The sequence below is a fragment of the Myodes glareolus genome, chromosome 14, assembly GCF_982192425.1.
Source record: "Myodes glareolus chromosome 14, mMyoGla1.1, whole genome shotgun sequence".
Taxonomy (NCBI): domain Eukaryota; kingdom Metazoa; phylum Chordata; class Mammalia; order Rodentia; family Cricetidae; genus Myodes; species Myodes glareolus.
Genome location: NC_142039.1, coordinates 23,207,545 through 23,227,940, shown reverse-complemented (window position 1 = coordinate 23,227,940; position 20,396 = coordinate 23,207,545). Strand labels below are relative to the sequence as shown.

The following is a 20,396-nucleotide window of genomic DNA, read 5'->3' as shown; positions in this document are numbered from 1 at the left end:
TGTTTCTAGGAACACAGCAACACAAGATTGGCTGCAGTTGGGCTGCCACACACTTCCAGTTTTTATCTTTCTACATTTTCTTCAAATTAGATAAGCTTTGCTGAATAGAAGAAGTAGGTAGGTAACTTTGCATCTGATTTTGGCATTTCTCTGTGTATTTTCTCATCAACTGTGGCCCCTCTCAGATAAGAGTTATTGACCTAAGTCAGAACTACCCAGTGCTTCCTTCATTGGAGCCATGTGTGCATTTTGTTTTGGTGCCCAATAGGGTAGTGCTGTCATCCAAACTGAGGTAGTCTAAGGTCTCCAACATCTTTTTAGGCAGTTCTATACAACTATTAGTGTGTACAGAAATAATTTTTTAGATGTCTTACAGTATTCATGGACTTTAATTTTTAAAAACTTATATTAAAACTTCAAAGAGTTAACTGCAATTAGGAAGGGTGATTTCTCAGCTGGCTGGGTATTGAGTCAGATAGATAGCGTGATCTGTAGTTATTGTAATTATACTTAGTATTATATATCTTGAAGCCCAGGACCTCAGTATATGTTTCTTCGGAGCATGCATGTGTCTGTATGTCTGTCTGTTTGTCTGTGTCCGTGTTTGTTTGTCTGTCTGTCTGTCTGTCTCCTGGTGCACACACACACACACGAATCACAGCAGCCAGAAGTTGATATCACGTGTCTCACTCATCACACTGTACCTTACTTTGTGATACATTGTCTTTCACTGAACCTAGAGTTGGCAGACTTGGCTGGATAGGCTGGCAATTGAGCTTTGGGGATCCTTCTGTCTTAGCCTCTCTTGGTTAGGACCACAGCCCTAAGTTGCTGTACCCATTTTTTTTTGGTTTTGTTTTTTTTAGAACATGGGTTCTAGGGATATGAACCCAGGTCCTCATACTTGTCTTTTTTAAAAGTTGCAATTTAAAAGAAGTACTTTAATTTATTCCATTGCTTTGATAGAAAGTAAACTATAAAATTTTTCACTTTGACAGAGAGGAGGATCTCTGAGTTCTAGGCCAGCCAAGGCATCATGGTAAGCCCCTATCTCCAGACAAAAGCAAGCAAACAAAAACAAACAAACAAAAAAACCCAAACTTTTATTTTTAAAATAAAGATATAGCCAACTCCTTTTTCTTTTCTTTTTTTTCTCTTTTTTTTCTTTTTTTGACTATTGTAGAAATGTGGCTTAAATGAAGGTCGGGAAAGTTGCTAGTCTGTTATGTTAATGTTGACTTCTTTTGTATCATATCCCCTCACCCCTTAAGACCTCTTCCCTCTTCTCTCTCATGGACCCTTTCTAGCTTCCTGACCTGTACAGACTCCAGATTAGAGACATAAATTTAAAAGTTCAAAGTGAGGATCCACAATTTGAGAGTCAGCGTGCAGTGATTGTCTTTAGGCTGTGAAAACTTCTTTTTGAATGTTTCACGACTAAATCTTCTATAAAATATGTTATACTTTTTAAGCAGTTAAATAAAAGAAAATGTCACTTTAGGATCATAAAATGTCTTTTATAAGTGCTGCTTTACATTCTCCTTGAAGATTGGGTGCATTCAAAGAGGTGGTGGCCATAAACGTTCTTAAATTCTAAGAAACGTATGCTTAGTCATGGAGCTCATAGAGAAGAGAAAGGCTGGTTGTGGTGTGATGCTCAGTCTATAATTCACTGGCAAGCGTCTGTGTTTGGAGTAACTAACAAGTATCCCATGTCTTCTACTCATTCTAAAACAGTGAGACGATTCAAGCGGAAGCATCTTACAGCAACTGACTGCCAGCATTTGGCCCGGAAACATTTGGCCGCGACTCAGCCCTTCATTCAGAGATGGACAAGCAGAGACCCGAACCATGGCCTCTATCCTAGACCCAGAAGAAAAGGAGGCGATAGAGGTATGTCTTCAGAAAAGTATCTTCTGTTTCAAGATCTGTAGTTGCTATGACCTTTGAATGCCTTCCAGTTCATACAAGTGTTTGTAAATGTCACTGCTTGATTTTACAGACCTGTTAGAATGGGCTGACACTAATATTCATTTTTTTGTGTTTTCCATGGAAGTTCTATAATGTTAGAGCCCAAGAGACCCTGTCAGCGTACCTAACTATAAAGTAATAAAGGACCCGGACCGCCGTCACTGTTAGAGTGTTCCTGCCCGTGGCGGTCTTTTTCTTTGGGTTGTTGTACATAGGGATGGGTGTTAAACCCAGGGCCCTGTGTGCTCTGCCGGGAGCGACGTACCCTCTCTTTGTGCTCACTAAGCTCCTCATCCTCCCGAGCAGCTGATCACAGGCCTGTGGTTCCCCCAGTGCTTCACCAGTTGTGCCCTGGCCTCTTGGTAGCTGGTCTGTGGGTCAGCCTAACGCCCTTAGACATGCTGCTCTTCTGTCCTGTCACAGCGATTCCTGAGAGCCCGTTGAGCTGTCACCCTGTCACTGCAGTGGACTCACACCATACCTGACGGATCTGTTTGTGTTTGTTTGCTTTTGGGTTTTGTTTCTTTTGTTAATTTAAAAACAATGGTTTTTTTTTTGATTGGCTTGCGATGTTTATCCTTTTTTAATGGAGCACAGTGTGGTAATTTGATAGAGTGTGTAATGCATAATGATCAAATATGGGTCACTAATCTCTTTAATTTTGATAATATTAATACATGAAAGTCAACTTCTAGCAATTTGATTTTTTTGTCATCCCTCATATCAGACAAATTCTTACTTTTGTTAATACCTGTTTTAAAAATTTTTAGATCACTTTTCATAATTTCAGAATCCAATGTAGTTTAAATAATCCATAATTTTCAATTTGGGGACTGCTATAACCAATTCTGTGAGGGAGTTTCAGACTTAATTTTACGTTCTGAAGTTTAACTTGCTTTGTGTGGATAGACAACCTCTCACCTGTCTTGTTAGTTCCTCAGGCCTCTGTTGCTGAGTGGGTAGCAGTTTTTACTAGTGCAATGACTGACTTTGGCAATTAAGAAGTCTCTGCGGGGCTGGAGAGATGACTTTGGGGCTGGAGAGATGGCTCAGAGGTTAACAGCACTGGTTGATCTTCCAGAGGACCCAAGTTCAATTCCCAGCACCTACACGGCAGCTCACAACTGTCTGTAACTTTAGTTCCAGGGAATCTGACAGCCTCACACAGACATTCATGCAAGCAAAAACATCAATGCACATAAAATAAAAATAAATGAATTAAAAAAAAAGAAGTATCTGGATTTAGCCTGCCCTTCCACTCTGGTCTTTTATATTGTTCTGGAAGCAATGATAATTGATGTCCCTCTCCCCAATATGACATATATTTCAACTCTGTTAATTCATTTAAAGGCTAGTTCTGGTTTCAATCTATTCTCTGTGTTTCCAAAGTAAGAATTTTGCTTTACCATTTAGGAAGAAACCGTATGTATTGTTCGACACTGATACTTTATTTAGAGAAAGCTGTGGTGCTGTCTGAGACTGCTGTTGTTTGGGCTTTCTCTTGAATGGTGGTGAGCTCAGGGGTGGTTACTCCATAGTCCTCTCAAAAACAGATGCATTTCGGAATTCTGATTGAGTGCATGTGAAGAAAAGACTGGGTGTCATGCTAATAAAATGAGAAAATTCCAGCTCTTTGTTTTAAAAATGACAGATTCACAGTAGGGTATTGATGAAGGATATTTCTTTCTGCTAGGGGAAATGTGGACTTGCTGTGGTGGGAGCAAACCTGGAAGCTGCATTGTGCTGGAGTGCAGATGGGTGCAGTCACTTCTTACCTGTCTGCCCACCCAGGTGTCCAGTGTGCAGCATCTGACCTTATTCATATATGTGCTTACGGTAGTGTTGGTCAATACACAGCAGTTGTCTCTTGCTAAATACGTGTCTGATTATTTTTTAAAATATTTATTTATTATGTATACATAATTCTGTCTGTGTGTATGCCTGAAGGCCAGAAGAGGGCACCAGACCTCATTACAGATGGTTATGAGCCACCATGTGGTTGCTGGGAATTGAACTCAGGACCTTTGGAAGAGCAGGCAATGCTCTTAACCACTGAGCCATCTCTCCAGCCCCGTGTCTGATTATTTTTATATTAGCTATTTATTTGACCTCCTGATCCATAAGCACATCAGTGTCTCTTTTCTGTTAACACAGGTAATTAAATAGTTTTATTTGTGTCTACTGTGGGTCAGCAGCCACTGATTTGTTTTTTCTTGTTCTGTTTGGGTTCTCTCTACAGGTCGAGGATATCAGAGATTAATTACTGACTTCTTCCTAGCTGAATACCAGCATTGTACCAATGACATGGCCAAAAGCAATTCTGTTGACCGGGACAGCTGTCAGGACTCTAAGGGTGATATGATTTTTCCTGCAGAGAGCAGCTGTACTTTGCCTCAGCACAATAATGGAGAAGAGAGGCTGGGCTCTTCAGGGTCTGCTCTTCCTGCCAGGAAACGGTCTCGTTCCTTTGAGGAAGAGAGTAATAAAGCTGAAGAGGCCAGCCAGTGGGATGGAGTTACTAAGAAGACTCCACGCCATCGTTTATATTCATCATGCACAAGGCTTAGGGAGGTCAGGCAAGAAGCAGAGGATGGTTTGTCACAGTGCTCTACGGTGTCTAGAGAACCTGGCCAGGACATTGAGGACATTGGTCCTGATCCCTTTCCTGACTCATACTATGGCCTTCTTGGAACTTTGCCTTGCCAAGAAGTACCCAGCCACATTTGTAGGCTGCCTAGTGAAGTTCTGAGGCACATCTTTGCCTTCCTCCCAGTGGAGGACCTCTACTGGAACCTCTGCTTGGTGTGCCACCTGTGGAGGGAAATCATCAATGACCCACTGGTAAGTTAGCGCTCCTTCAAACACCATACAGATTAGCTTCACTGAGTGCAGGTTTCTGAGGAGATGACCTTCCCAAAGTGGTCGTTTCCTTTGGCTTCATGAATACCGTGCTAACTTCTGGGGCCATCTAGGCCTATCCTGCCGAATCTTCCAGAGCCCTTACTTACTTCTTTTCACATTTCTGTTCTCTCTGAAGCACATGATTTGCTGTGTCCTGATAATAGACTGCTTATCTGGCCCCCCATGCAGTGTAATCCCCCATCCCATTAGAGTAAGGTCACCATACCTGACTTGTTGCCATCTTACTTCTTCAAGACTCATCAGCTGGACAGACTTTGCCTTCCCATCCTGTCCTGTTGAAGTTCATCACTTCCTTTCTGCTGTTATAGCAGTTTGTGCTCCTGGCAGTGTAACCCTGCTATGGTAATCCGTCTTAGTAACCCACTCTCTTCCATGCCTTTTTCTCTTCCCTGTTTGAATCACTTAACATTTCTATTTTCTGGGCACAGACTGGGCAAAGGGACTGCCTGTCTTTCTGCCTTCTCTACTTTTTTGTACAGTCATGCTGGAAAAAGGACTTTGGTTCAGACTCTCCTCTATCCATCAGGGAGGTGGGTAGCTGTTCCCTGTAGAATTGTTATTATTCTTTTAGACTTTTGTTTTTCCTGGATATTGATAATCTTTTTTGTTTGTATTTTTTCAACACGATGTTGTTTACGGTAAACTTAGTCTTCAGAGCACTCCATTGAATGCTTTCTTTGAACGTTCATGACATTGTTGATTTTCTTTCTCTTTTTCTTGCGGTGACCCAAACATGATCAATAGCATTTATGGTACAGTTCATCATGTGACTTTGTAGTATAGTTACAGCTGCTAATTCCAACCTTTATACTAAGCCTCATAGTTTTAGATCTCAGAGACCCCTGAGCTGAATTTTGTACAGTTCAAAACAGGAAAGCTAAATTTTTCTTCTGAGTACAAAAGATATTGGGAGAAGTATCTTGTCATTTTAGCATTCTGCTGTGGGGTTTTATTAGTTCTTGATTTCTGAGAAGTGTTTTTATGATTTTAGATGTGAATCCTGTTTGCTTATACTATTTCTGTCAACTAAATGGTCAACTCTCTTGTATGAGCTAAGTACTGGTGGTGGGGATAAGTAAGGGCTTTTTGTTTGCAAAGATTTCTTGGGGCCATATCCAAGCTTGCACTTCTCTCCTAAATTGTTATAGCCATGCCATTCTGATCATCGGCAGCAGCAGTTCAATGTCTTTATTTTCAGTAGTCTGCCATGGCTCGTAGGTTCTCGTAGCGTCTATGTCTGGCTCTCATGTTATAGAAGTATTGGCCTCACCAAAGGAATCTGGCACTTTTCCCTTCTTGTCAGTCTTTTGGGCAGAGTGTGAGGCATGCTGGTGTTGATTGTTTGTTAAATGTTCTGTTGGATTCCCTAGTGAAGCCATCTGGTTCTTTGTGATGGAAGGTTTAATTTTTGATTCTATTTCTTTATTTATTATCATTCTTTTAAACTTTCTGTTTCTATAATTCAGACCTGGTAGGATGAGTGTTTCTAGGAATTTATCTATTTTTCCCCCTTGTAGTATTTTACTTCTATGGCATTAATTTTAATGTTCCTTTCATTTTCCTTAGTTGATCTAGCTAAGGATTGTTATTAGTATCATTGCTGTTGCTCCTGCTGTTTTCAGGCAGTCTCTTTATGTATTCCAGACTACCTTCAAACCCTTTGTCCATCGCCCCAGCCCTGGTTACAGATGTGCACTGCTCTGCCCGGTTCTTCTGCCCCACTCTTTGTAATTTCTTTCTTCTGCTGGTTTGAGTTTAGCTCCTTTTTTGTTATTCTTTGAGATATGAGGGTAGTTTACTCTTTTCAGATCTTTTTCAGTGCTAAGGATTGAACCTATGCCTTGCACATTCTAGGCAAATGTGCTACCATTGATGTTCTACCAAATGCTCAATCCTTCTCTGTTGTAAAAAGAAGCATTTTACCTGCAAACTTCCTGATCAGCACTATTTTCAGAGTGTTTCGTAAGTTTTACTGTGTTGTGTCTTTGTTATCACCTGTCTTGGGGGTACTTTCTTTTTGATTTATTCTTTGACCCATTGGTTATTCCAAGGTTGCACTGTGTAGCCAGATGCACTGATACATGCCTGTTCCCAGCACTAGAGAGATGGTGGTAGGAGGACCATGTGCTCAAGACCAGCCTCAGCTATACATAGTCAGTATTAGGCCAGCCTCCACTACATGGTGACACTTCATTTCAAGAGCAGGAATGCCTGGTTTAAGTTGTAGGTAGTGTGGTTTTCCTGATGCCTTGATTTATTGTGTCCTCATGTTGTTACTGTAAAAATTCATGGTTTAACTTCAGCCATTTTTATTGATTGACTGGCTTTATGACCCAGAATGTGATCCAACATGGAGAATGTTCATGTAGCTTGAGATGAGTATGGATTTTACTCCTGTTGGATGGAAAATATGTCTGGATCTATTAGGTTCAGTAGTCTTAGTGCTGTTCAAATCCAGCATCTCCTTGCACGTCTCTGCCACCTGCTTCTTCCTTCAGTTCTGTCGGTGTTTGCTTCACATCTATGCACTCTAGCACATGGAGTTACTCTTTTTGTCACCATGTCTTGGTGAAGATGTCACTGTGTAGCATTCGCATTCCATAATGCCGTCCTTTGTGTCGTGGCAGCTGTTGATCTAAGGTCAGGATGGCTTTTGGAACTTGGAAGTGCTGCTCACCTGATGCTTCAGATAAGAAAACCACAGTGCTAGCTTTCCCAGGACGTGTGACGTCTGTGTCAGAGCCGAGACTCAGGCTCGTACAGTGCTTCTCCCTGGCCTCCCAGCTTCAGATCGGGAGCTATACTTGCTTTGCACTTGGTAGAAGGTTTTCTTTGTTGCTGGCCCGGTCTTCATAAGAATCATGGCTGTGATGTTATTTCATTTTGTTTTTCAACTGCATAGTTCATTCCTTGGAAAAAGCTGTATCATCGATACTTGATAAACGAAGAGCAGGCTGTCAGCAAAGTGGATGGCATTCTCTTGAGCCATGGCATAGAAAAGGACTCAGACTTATGTGTGCTGAACCTCGTACGGTGAGTGTCTTTCCTCCTGTTTGGGAGGCAGTTTTCAAAGTCCTTCCTCATATGTCTTTGCTCACGATTGTCTTCCTTCCGGACTCATTTCCTGAGTTTTTTACAGATATATAGCCACCATCAAATGCTCCCCAAGTGTAGACCCTGAGAAGGTGCTGTGGAGCCTGAGGGACCACCCTCTGCTTTTGGAGGCTGAGGCATGCATGCGTCAACAACTTCCTGACCTCTATGCAGCTGCTGGGGTATGTGACTAAGAGGCTGTGCGGGTACTCTGAGGGATGGTGACATTATTTCTCCCTGGAAGCGTGTTGGTAATTAAGATTAGTTGAAGATTGGGTGTATTTTCAAATTTTTGATTGAATCTCTGAGTAGTGTTAATCTTTATATTTTTTATGTGGATGTGTGCCTAAGGGTAGGTCTGCACATGTGTGCAGAAGCTTGTGGAGGTCTGAAGAGAGCCCACGAACTGGAGTTACAGGCAATTGTGAGCTGCCATGTAGGTGCTGGGAACTGACCCTGGGTCCTCTACAAGAAAAACAAATATTTCTCTAGCCCTAAAGGTGGCTCTTCCCTTGTTGACATATTGGGTAATTTGAAAGGGGCAGAGAGATTAAAGGCCTTACTACAGATACACAGTAAAGTAAGAAGCTGGAAATGTCTATCAGTTTCCTCACTAGTTTCCAGTTTGTGACTGGATCTGGCTTCTCTTCCTTTCCCGTATACTTCTCTTTGAAGGGCATTAATGTCTGGGCCTTGGTGGCTGCCATGGTGCTCCTCTCCAGCTGCGTGAACGACATCCAGTACCTGCTGTTCTGCCTCAGGAGACCCAGTTCCACAGTGACCATGCCAGATGTCACCGAGACCTTGTACTGCATAGCTGTGCTCCTTTATGCCATGAGGGAGAAGGGGATCAACATCAGCAATAGGTACCACCCTGGAGGAGGGGGATGCTGTGATGCCTGGACTTGCCCTAGCTCCTCCTTTCTCCCTACGTAGAGTATAAGGGGACTGGGCTGTGGAAATGCAATTCTTAGTGCTTCGTGAATACCATGTGCCTGTCAACTAAGATTTCTTCACGGAGTTTTTATGTTCTTGAGTGTTGAAGCTGTAGGTGAAGGTGAGATGCCTCACTATATTCACACCTGGCTACATTTTCCTAGGAAAACGTTAGCATTTCTTTCTTCCCTGCTCACTTCTGGGGCAGACCATGGGAATTAGTGACTGTATCTTCTAAATGGGCGAAAGGCCTCAAGTGTTGGTTTCTCATTCAGTGTTATCTTGACAGTGATAAAATATGAAAAGATAAGTAGCAAGCTTGTCCAGGCACAAGAAAGTCTGTAGTGAAGGTACTTCATACCGAATGTGCACACAGTAGGAGGCGCTTGAGGGATTGGTGTGTGCTGTAATGGAGGCCAGCAGAACGCTGTGAGAGGGCAGAGGGGAGCATTGTTTCGGATAGCATGAGCAAACACTTCTCTGAGGAAGGCCGAATGTCAAGGGGGAACCTCCGTTTGTAGTTTGATAAAAAGCATTTTAGGAGAAAAAATAGGTAATTTAATGGCCCAAAGTTGGAATGAATTTGATAAATACCAGGGAAGTTTAGTGTGGCAGTAGTGCATTGTATATGGGAGAAACTTGTGCAAGATTAGGAGAGATGTCTGGGGACCAGGGGAAGGAAGATCTTTAAAATCCCGAGTATAGGTGTTATATATGGAATGACTTGCCCTCTCATCTGAAGTGGTGAAGATGGGCAGCCATCATGCAACCAGATCTAGAGAAGCAGAAACCCAGAGGGTTTCTCCTGTAGGAAAAGACTGGCCCCTGGGACTAGTGATCCCCGAGAGAAGCACAGCAGTGCCCTGTCACCCTGGTCAGCCGTGCAGATTGTTCTCCAGCTGTGCCCTGTCACTTTAGTCCCAAGTTATGTTCAGTTTGTTAGCTGATTTATGTTCTAGCCCACTCCATGGGCATTGAGGCCTGGGGCAAGAAGTTCTGTAAGATTCCACCAAGACAAATGATCAAATGAAGAACAGTGTCCTCTTAAGCAAATGTATACTTATATTCTGTGTGCGTGTGGACACTGTAACAGGACCATAGACCAGGTTACTTAAGCCACAGACATTTGCTTTCCTGCCCTTTTGGAGGCTGGAGATCCAAGAACAAGGTGGGAAGATTGGGGTCCTATGTCTTCTCTGTATTCCAGCAAGAGAGAGATGGGGGCAGGGGAGACAGAACCCTTGACATTGTGTCTCTTCTGATGAAAATGAGAGTCGTAGTGGCTCACAGCCATAGCTTTGTCTCTGCACTGAATCTTAATTCTCTCTTTCCTTCCTTTCTTCCAGTAGTCACTTTTGGTATTAGGGCTTCAGCTTTTGAGTTTCAAGGGGCACAGTTTAGACCATAGTAGTCCAGTATGTTGATCTGGTTGTATGTCCAACCCATGAAATGTTGTTAAACATACCTTCCACCAAAAAAAGTGATGCTCTGAGATCAGCTCCCCTCACTCTGGAGTGGAGTGGAGCACTTGACTAGGGAATTAGTGTTCCAGGAGCTGGGGACATGAGAGGGTTGGGAGCTGCTTTGGGTAGACCGAGTTTATTAAATCTCATTCATCTATTGACTTAGTTTTGTCATCTTTGGTCCCCTTTAGCTGTTCTGACATCTTGTCTTTGGTATTCTTGCCTTACTATCCACCAAGCACCTTTCCTTAGGAACTTTTTTTTTTTTTTTTGATTTTTGAGACAGGGTTTCTCTGTAGTTTCTGGTGCCTGTCCTGGAACTAGCTCTTGTAGACCAGGCTGGCCTCGAACTCACAGAGATCCGCCTGCCTCTGCCTCCCGAGTGCTGGGATTAAAGGCGTGGGCCACCACCGCCCGGCTTCCTTAGGAACTTTTAAAGGAGAATGTTATTCATGCTTCTAAGCCAACATCACCAGACAGAAGAGCAACTGAGGTTCAGAAAGATGACGAGTTTGGCAATGAGGCTGTGTTGTTTAAGCAGGCTTCACGTTGCTGGAAGTGCTGTTTATGCCTGCTTTCCAGTGGAAGCCTGCTCTGTTGACTGCTTATCTCTTAAGATCACGGATTCCCTCAAGTTCCCTCAAGAGCTTGTCCTGGTCTCCTTAGTGTGATGCTACACATAGAAGACACAGTGCCTGTTTCTCAGAGCTGGGGTTCCCAGAAGTGCTTTTGTAAGCTGCAGAGACTACAGAATTCTCTTTCCATTTTTTTCAATGAAATGTAATAGGAATATTCTTTTTGGAAATGGTAAGGAGTTGAAATACATCCAAGAAAAAAAATGAGATAGACTATGATTTAAATTTGGAGGTTTCTAAATCTACTTTTTTCCCCCATTAGGATTCACTACAACATTTTCTATTGCCTATACCTTCAGGAGAATTCCTGTACTCAGGCCACCAAAGTTAAAGAGGAGCCATCTGTCTGGCCAGGGTATGTATGCATTATATGTGGGTGTGCTTGGTCTTCTAGACAAAGTCTCAGTGTGCAGCCCAGGCTGATCTTGAACTCCAAAACTCCACACTCCTCCTGCCTCAGCCTCCTGAGTGCTACGATTGCAGACATGAACCACAATTCTGGTTTACTTCCTTCCTTGGCTTTTTCATGTGTGAGGACAAGAAGTGTTTTGTCTTAATCACTTGAGGCATGATTTGAATTGTGAAAATTTCACCCATTAGGAGTTCGCTGGTTTCTAGTGGTGGATTTATTGAGCTGTACAGTAGCATCTTACTCTAGTTTCAGAACATTCAGCCCACCCCCACCAGGGGAGACATATTGGGGGTCTACTGCTGTATATGCAGTTTGCTTGTTTGGTTTTTGGACTGGCCATCACTTGGGCTTTTTAATTCCTTTCTGTTTTTCTAATTTCTCTTCTGTAATGATTATAGCAAGAAAACATCTATCCAACTAACACATGAACAACAGCTGATTCTGAACCATAAGATGGAGCCTCTCCAGGTGGTAAAAATTATGGCATTTGCAGGTAAGGGAGCTCCTGTCAGGTGCCTGGAGGTTCATGTGGTTGCTTCTGCCTGCTTGCTAATCACTGTATCCCCTTTCCACTACCTACCAGAGCACTCTGACCTTGACCTTTTATCAAATTACTTTAGTTAATCCCCAAAGCAGCCAGTCAAGAAGGACTGGTTTTCTCTTACCACTGTTTAGAATATCTACACTGGATTCCTGCTTAGATAGATAGTTCCTAGGCTTTGTTCTGTGAAGTCTGTCAGTGAGGTAGGGTGAGTCCCTCACGTGTGTTCTCAGTCAGCAATTCCTTCTGGAGAGGCAGGTCATATTAATCTGCATAACAGGGTTCAGGAGCTTCCTGGTCTTACAGGGGATGTCTTGAAGAGTCTTTCATGGTTCAGTCTGCTTTCCTAAATATATTGTCTCTTGTGCTTCTTATCTTAGTTAGAGTCTCCTGAAATACCTGGAGAGTCTTGTTTGAACTTTGGCTCACATTGTTTTTGCTACCTGTAATCCTTCCTGCTGCTTTTCTACTTTGATATCCTGCTGGCCACATTTATTAAACACCTGCAGTGGCCTGCTGTGGTGCTGGTCCTGGCAGCATTCTGTGAGTTGGTTTGATAGTGTTATTTTATGAAGACATTGAAGTTCAAAGAGTCTTACTTTAGTTTAAATAAGCAAGTGGCAGAGCCAGAATCAGTGGGATGCTACCTCTCCAGGATGCCTTCTTTCCCTCTCTTCTCCCCCACACCCCATTTCTCTCTTTTTTTCTATCATGCCATGTTCACTCTTATCATTTCTGTCTCTTCCTGATGAAAACCTTTTTAGTAATTTGAATCCAGAACATCTGATTACTGAGCTCAATGTAACTGTTTTGCTAATTGATCATACCTGATTACCATACAGTAAAAGTAGCCAGCACATGCATTATTCTGTAATATGTCTGCTCAGTTCAAGAGGATCTTCAGAGCAGCCTTTTTAGTCTGGGAAGGAGGAGTCATGTTCCCAGTCTTACCTTAGAGGTGAGACCAGTTTTGTTTCTGGTTCTCACTCTTCTCTTTCCTACCCTGTGCTAACTTTAGAGTCTCATCTTGTTATCTGGTTTCACCCTGTGTTGGTGTTTATTTCTAACTAGATTATTATCTTTTTTTATTATCTCTCTGTGTTTGGCACATAGGTGACCATGTAATAAGTATTCAGTAAATATTTGTTAAATGAAATACATGACTAGCTGGAAAACTGGATGAATGGTAGAAAGTAGAGCAGGTGCAGCAGAGAGAATCAGAGGTTCCCTGAGTCCCTGTGTATGTTCTTGCTTCAGAGACATGTATGGCCTCTAGTGCAGCACAGCTCGCTGTAACTGAGTCCTTGCTTCTGGGGACCCATGTCTTCACAAACTCAAATAATAAGTCAGTGAGGTCAGTGGCTTTCCCTTTCCTGCGTGGACAGAGCCAAGATCCCAGCCACTCTAACCTTCTGTGAGGGAGGGCTCCTGCTCCATTCACAGCACCACGTTTTATCAATATTGATGCCAGTCTTAAGTCAGAGGATGGATAAGCCTGAGAAACACCTGAGTGGGGATCCTGGTGCATGATTTTCCTAGTCAGAGGGTCATATTCTTTCCTTTGGCTTCAACAGGCACTGGGAAAACCTCTACCCTGGTCAAGTATGCTGAGAAGTGGTCTCAGAGCAGGTTTCTGTACGTCACATTCAACAAGAGCATCGCAAAGCAGGCAGAGCTGGTCTTCCCCAGCAATGTCATCTGCAAGACGTTCCACTCCATGGCCTACAGTCACGTAGGGCGAAAGTGAGCATCACCATTGCTGGCGCCAGTTCACGTGGCTGCTGTTCTCTCACGTGGCTTGTGTGTCTCGTGTACACACAAGAGACAAAAAGAGCTTGGATAATCATACTTTTACACTATAAATTAATTTGTTTACAAATAGCTGTCTCACTGAGAAGGAATTTGTGTTTCCCTGGAATCATGACTTTGAAGTTCAAAATGTCACAAATTCTGAAGAGTTTCAGACACTTCTGGGGAGGGCAAATAGGGAAACCCTTGTATGCCTGAGGCTTTGTGGACCCAAAGGCTTAAGGAACTGTGGGTACTTTATTGGGTAGGGGAGGGACTATTTGGAGCACGAACCACACAGTAGCATCTGCTGTGAGCTGTTTTGTACAGCTCTCTGGTTGTCATTTGTGAGTTCATGAAAGTTTAGGGCAAGCTGTTCAGATGTGGTTTTGTGGTTCTTAAAACCTCTCCTGTGTCTGATACCTAGAATTACCTTGTTGGTGATGAGAATTGGGGATACGGTAAATACACAGTGCCTGTGAAGGCCAGTGGCATTCACTGTGGTATGTGTTACAGGTACCAGCTGAAGAAGAAGTTGAATCTCTTCAAGTTAACGCCCTTCATGGTTAACTCCGTCCTTGCTGAAGGGAAAGGTGGATTCATAAGGGCCAAGTTAGTGTGTAAGACTTTAGAAAACTTCTTTGCGTCAGCTGACGAAGAGCCGACTATTGATCACGTGCCCATATGGTGCAAGAATAGCCAAGGACAGAGAGTCATGGTTGAGCAGAGTGAGAAACTGGTGAGTCTCCAGTGTGTTCAGAATGAGGAATATGGTATTATCTTTGTCATTTTTGTCATGGCGAAACGAATGCCTGTCTTGATAGCTGGGAACCACGTGGCGTCTTTTCCTGTAGGGAGCACTCACAGGCATTCCCTTAGCTGTCATAGTAGTCCTACTGGGTTTTTGATTCTCTGTTTTCGGGAGTGTGAAGGTCTCTGTGACCCAGGCAAATATCAAACTCAGGATTCTCCCGCATTAGCTTCCTTAGTGCTAGGGTCACAGAGAAGTGTGTTTTATTACCTGCCACAGTTTTCCCATGTCCTGTGTACTAGGTCAGAGCAGATGCTGAAGGACTCGCCCATAGTTTGTAAGAGCTCAGCTCTTAATCAGTCGTTGGGAATCTCCTTTTCATCCACCTTCCTTCCTCCCTCCCTCCCTCCCTCCCTTCCTTCCTTCCTTCTGTTTGTTGTGGCTCTACACACATTTTGCTCATAAAAAAGCTGTTCCCTAGTAGATTTTAAAAAATGAATTGTCAAATAATGAGTCTACAAAAACAGTTGGCTCTTTGGTTCATCAGCTGTTGAGGTCTTTGATCTTTGCTCTGCTGTGGCCCCTGTTTGTACCTTTCTAAGCACTTGATATCTCAGTGTTAAGACTCTTTGGAGCCCTGAAAGGGTGGGCCCTGCTATGTTCTGGGGTGCTGTGTTTGCTCCCACTGCACTGTGTGGAAGCAGAGGTGTGATTTCAGGGTACTGTCTCTTCCAGGGTCTTAAACTTTGGGTTCCTGTGTCACTTACTTTTTAGAATGGTGTCCATGAAGCAAGCCGACTTTGGGACAATATGCGGAAGCTGGAGGAATGTAAAGAAGATGCATACCAAATGACACATGATGGTAAGCAGCTTTCCTAGTGTGGCTGTCTCTTAGATGGAACTGCTTTGCTTATGACTTGTGACTCTTGGTTCCTACTCTCTTCTAGGCTATTTGAAACTCTGGCAGCTGAGCAAGCCTTTGCTTGCCTCTTTTGACGCCATCTTTGTGGATGAGGCCCAGGACTGTACCCCAGGTGATAAACTATTCAGGACATCAGTAGAACATATGTATCTCAAATACCTAGAAACAGCATCATGATTATGTAAGAGGACACATACATGAAATAAGTTGGTTGTTCTTATTTGTATTAAAGAAGAGGAGCAAATGATTCTTAGCCTTTCAGAAATTAGACTTACGATTTCCATAGTTGTCTGTTCCCCACATCTGAAGTAGATTTGTCTTCCTCTATATGTTTTACCGAAGTTGTTCCTAAAATGCTGAGTGACTACATCCTCGGCATATAGGGACCTAGCCTCATGCTGATTGAGAAAAGGTAGTCAATTTAGAGTGAAATTTTGTGTTGCATGACTAGTAGAAAATAGACAGTATTAAAATACTGACTTTTTAGGTAATTTGGAGTATGATAATTTTAGAATAGAAAATTACATTTGTCTGTATATTTTCCTATAATCAGTTCGCCCAGGACTAAAAATAATCTACAGTCCTATTACCAGATACTATGCCCAAGATTAAATCGAGCCCTTTTATAGAATGCCTGCACTGTAGGAAAAGAAACTTTTGTTGTTTGTCTTGGGCTGGTTTAGTTTTGGTTTGTTTGTTTTTCTTAAATATGGCTTCTTTGTGCTGTGTGGATTGTTGCCCTTCAGATTTCTCACTTTTCCCCTTGCTGGTTGCAGCTATCATGAACATAGTTCTGTCTCAGCCATGTGGGAAGATCTTTGTGGGGGACCCCCACCAACAGATCTATACCTTCCGAGGTGCAGTGAACGCTCTGTTCACAGTCCCCCACACCCACGTCTTTTATCTCACACAGGTAAGCGCTTGTACTTATCCTCAGGTCCTAGCACATATAAGCAAGCAGTCTGTTTTCCCTCTTAGTTTTTTGAATGTACCAGCACTGTGGAAGGGATATTTTATTTTCCACAAATAACAAACCAGTTTATTGTTATAGCTAAAGTCCATGGTTCATTCATATTTCTTTAGTTTTTGCTGCTTTAGAATTGTATATTATGGACAGTCACGCCTGCTTCTAGTTTTCTTTGAAACGACATCTTATCAGACTTAACCTTGGTTCTGATGACATGGATAGTTTTCTGTACTAATCAAGTAGTTTTAGTCCAGCTGTGTGCTGAAACCTCTCAGGGGCCTTTTCTCAAGGTTAGACAAGGGTTATGGTTTTGGAAGAATCACAGGGTTGAAGTGCCATCTCTCTCATGGCTTTAGGAGTATATATTATCAATATGGGATGTGACTGTTGATGTTAACTTAGATGCACTCAGGTTCCTCCACTGCAAACGCTCACACAGGAGTGGGTGTTGCAGCGTCTGTATAAATTATCTGGAGTTATGTAAAGAGATTTGTTTTTTTCTTTTTCTCTTCCATTACAGGATAGCATAAGGCTGGGAGTTTTTTTGCTATGTTTTGTTTTGAGTCATATATGAATGTCTATTTTACAGATAATTTGATCATGATTCACTCTGAATAGTTTTATAGCAAGAAAGTCCTGTTGAAAGTTTGTTTTGCTCTTATTGGTTGCAACTATATGACATAATTCATGATGTAGATATAGACATAGTTCATGAAATAGACAACATGATTACTATTCACCAAAGTGTGCCTTGTTTTATTTTATTATGGATGCATGGGGAAAGGCAATGAATAACAGAAGTTTGGGAAGATTGGAATCTTTCCAGCAGATGTGGTCAAGAAAATAGGGTCTTGGGCCGAGTGTTGAAGGATAGGAACCTATTTAGGCAGGTAAAAAGGTGGTAGGAACAGCATGGGCCAAGACATACGGAGATTGTTCATTTTGGCGTTTGTTTTTTTAGAGAAGAACTCACTGTACATTTAGCTCAAGCTGGTCTTGACCTCACTCACTGTCTTACAGCCTCAGCCTCTTGAGTTCTAGGGATTATGGTCATACACCACCACACCTAACTGAATTCTTTCCTTTTTTTCTTTGTAGTATTGGGGATTGAAACCAAGGCCTGTGCTTGTCCAGCAGGCTCTCTATGAGCATTGTATATCCCAATCCTAAAAATGCTCATGTAACAGAGTCAGTAAGTTGATGTTGAAAAAGGTCTTAGAGGCAAAATCTCTGCCCTCTCTTCACCTTTGTGTAATTTAAACTCCACAAGATGTGACTTGAGAAAGGGCAAGAAGAGATTTACTTGAAAGAAGTTTACAGTTAATGGACAGTTGTAGAGACGGGCTGTCCAGAGAGTGGAGGATCCTGGGAGGGGCGTGTTTCTTTCTCTGTATGTCTTATGCTTCTTTTTGATAGCAACAGAACAACTCAGTTAAAGTGTTTAGAAAAGATTACTCTGGCAGAGGGCACACAACTGTTGAGTGTGAGATCTGAAGTAAAGGGGCCAAATAGATGAGCCAAGAAGTTTGAGGGCCAAGTGAAGTTGAAGATAGTGGTAAGAAAAGGAGTATTGATTATGTGTTGGGGACACTCTGGGTCATAGATCATTTCAGGGTCTCGGGGTGGAAAATGGCATTATTGGGATTTGAAAGATGGCTCAGAGGTTAAGAGTGCTTAGTGCTCTTGCAGAGAACCCCAGTGCAGTTCCTTGTACTCATGTTATGTCACAACCACCCATATCACCAGCTCTAGAAGGATCTAGAAGGATCTTTTGCTTTTGACTTCTGTGGACAACACCGAGTTAACACATACCCACACACAGATACCCAAAATACACCTAATTAAAAATAATAAAAATAAATCTTTAAAAAGAGAAAGTGCTGTTGTTTATAGAAACAGTAATTTTTCAATCATCGGACTTGTTTTTGTGTCTAAGTAATTTTACTTAGTGAAGTTCCATATCTCTTTCCTGTGTAGGGTGCGTGAGGCCTTGGCAGTGACAGACGCGAGCTCACATCTCTGAGCAGGTTGCTAACTGCATTCGCTGTATTCTTTTTACAACAGAGTTTTAGATTTGGCGTGGAAATAGCTTATGTGGGGGCTACCATCTTGGATGTCTGCAAGAGAGTCAGGAAAAAGACACTGGTTGGAGGGAACCATCAGAGTAAGGCTTTCTGGTTTTTAATCTTGTTTTGTTTTTAACCAAATTAGTTGTGTTCTATGTGTTGATTTGCACGGAGTCTGCACTTTCTCCTTCAGGTGGCATCAGAGGTGATGTAAAGGGACAAGTGGCTCTGCTGTCCAGGACTAATGCCAATGTGTTTGATGAGGCTGTACGGGTCACAGAAGGAGAGTCACCTTCAAGGATACATTTGATTGGGGTAAGAGTAAATTGTTGACTGCTTCATGCATAGAAACAGAGGTCAGACCCAGGAAAGCACTGGCGTCCTTAGAATCTTGTGCAGGAAAGCCTCTGGGTTTTGGATTCTCCCTGGGCCTCACTGTGACTGGACACTCTGTGCTAGTGAAGCAGTCCTGTGGAGTCAGCCACAGTCAGTGAATGAGCACTCTTCTTACATTTGACTGTGATGTAAGGCTCTTGGCTCCTGGGTTTGATTGCATGTTGACATTAGTAGAAGCACAGTTGAGCTGATGACATCGGGTAGAACGGAACACAGAGCTCTCACTCTGGCTCTGTCACTAACTTGTGTGGCTGGGGGCAAGTCACCACTTGTGTGCCTCATTCTCCACCCAAAGATGTAGCAGTGCCGTTTGCCTGTTTCTTGGGCAGAGAAAATGAAATGACGTGTTTGTGGCATATTTAACTTGGAAGATATATGAATAAAGGGCATTAATGGAAAATATTTTTAAGGGCCTACTATATGTTGGGCAGTCAGTAAAATATTAAATCATAAAATATTTCTTTCTTTTGTTTAAAATAAATATTATATAGAAATTTTGGCATTAAAAGAGAAAAATCACATATAACTCTGGTATTTCCTAGAAGTCTCATTTTTGCTGATTATTTTTGTCTTTGTCCTTATAAATGCATATTTTTACATAATTACTGTTAATGATATACATAAAAGTATTGTTATTTTCACTCAACATATCAACAGTTTATCTGATCATTGTATTGTTGTCTCTAATATTTCATCTAGTAATTATAACCATTTTCATTATTGAAAGAAGATAGTAATTTTGGAATATCATTGGATATGAAGTGTCTTGTTCTCCCTCTTCTACGTTCACGTCTGCCTGTGACATGTGTTATGGTTCTAAATCATACACTTGGTGGAAGTGTACACTGTCAGTGTTATGGTCGTGACTGTCACCAAAGGATGAGAACTTGTTAGAGGTGGAGTCCTTGTCATGGCTGACTCCTGTGCTAGGCCTGGTTCCATACGAATGCTGGAGTCACAGACAATACCCGTCAGGCACTTCTAAAATAAAAAAGGGCCAAACCCACCCATGGCACCGTAAGGGCCTTTCCACCAAGAGCTGGTTCTAGATTACAGAATAACTGGACAAGGAGTTACCCTCTAGTTGTTTACCAATAGAAACCATGGTGAGCGTCTTGCTTGCCAGCCGTGTTTAGTTATCATTTATGTCCGTGTTTCGCCATTGCGTATTTATGGAAGGCACACTGAACGTGTCTTCTTATTGAAGACAAAGCAGTGTGCAGTTGGGGCTTTCCTTTCTAAAGCGTAGGTAGATTTTGAGGCAATAGATCAGTGCTTTTTGTTTCCTGTGTGTGTGATTTAACAATATTTGTGATCTGTTTCTAAGAAACCATCTCCTTTCAAAATTCCATCTCTGGATTTGTTTTGTTTTGTTTTGTTTTGATAAAAAAGCAAAACAAAACAAAGATTCCACTGAAAATTTTTCAGGGAATTAAATCATTTGGATTGGACAGAATCATTGACATTTGGACCCTTCTTCAGCCAGAGGAAGAACGGAGGAAACGTGAGTACAGGCCTGGCTTCAGAGTGTGG

At 42.2% G+C, this 20,396-nt stretch overlaps 1 protein-coding gene across 6 annotated transcripts in view; it reads left to right on the top strand.

Annotated features, from left to right (window-relative positions):
• The window catches only part of Fbh1 (F-box DNA helicase 1), a 41,492-nt gene that overhangs the window by 11,010 nt on the left and 10,086 nt on the right, over positions 1 to 20,396 (top strand). For 5 of the 6 annotated variants that reach the window (XM_048461184.2, XM_048461182.3, XM_048461186.3 and 2 more), the window contains exons 2-16: positions 1,738 to 1,893; positions 4,211 to 4,812; positions 7,796 to 7,926; positions 8,033 to 8,168; positions 8,662 to 8,852; positions 11,283 to 11,375; positions 11,831 to 11,925; positions 13,548 to 13,716; positions 14,278 to 14,500; positions 15,287 to 15,374; positions 15,460 to 15,546; positions 16,211 to 16,347; positions 18,466 to 18,565; positions 18,661 to 18,782; positions 20,292 to 20,367. In XM_048461184.2, coding sequence (XP_048317141.1) covers positions 4,276 to 4,812; positions 7,796 to 7,926; positions 8,033 to 8,168; positions 8,662 to 8,852; positions 11,283 to 11,375; positions 11,831 to 11,925; positions 13,548 to 13,716; positions 14,278 to 14,500; positions 15,287 to 15,374; positions 15,460 to 15,546; positions 16,211 to 16,347; positions 18,466 to 18,565; positions 18,661 to 18,782; positions 20,292 to 20,367 — 2,185 coding nt within the window. In that variant the 5' untranslated portion in view covers positions 1,738 to 1,893; positions 4,211 to 4,275. Of the gene's footprint in view, positions 1 to 998; positions 1,040 to 1,737; positions 1,894 to 4,210; positions 4,813 to 7,795; positions 7,927 to 8,032; positions 8,169 to 8,661; positions 8,853 to 11,282; positions 11,376 to 11,830; positions 11,926 to 13,547; positions 13,717 to 14,277; positions 14,501 to 15,286; positions 15,375 to 15,459; positions 15,547 to 16,210; positions 16,348 to 18,465; positions 18,566 to 18,660; positions 18,783 to 20,291; positions 20,368 to 20,396 lie in introns of all 6 variants that reach the window. The other variant, XM_048461185.3, reaches the window with a different exon arrangement.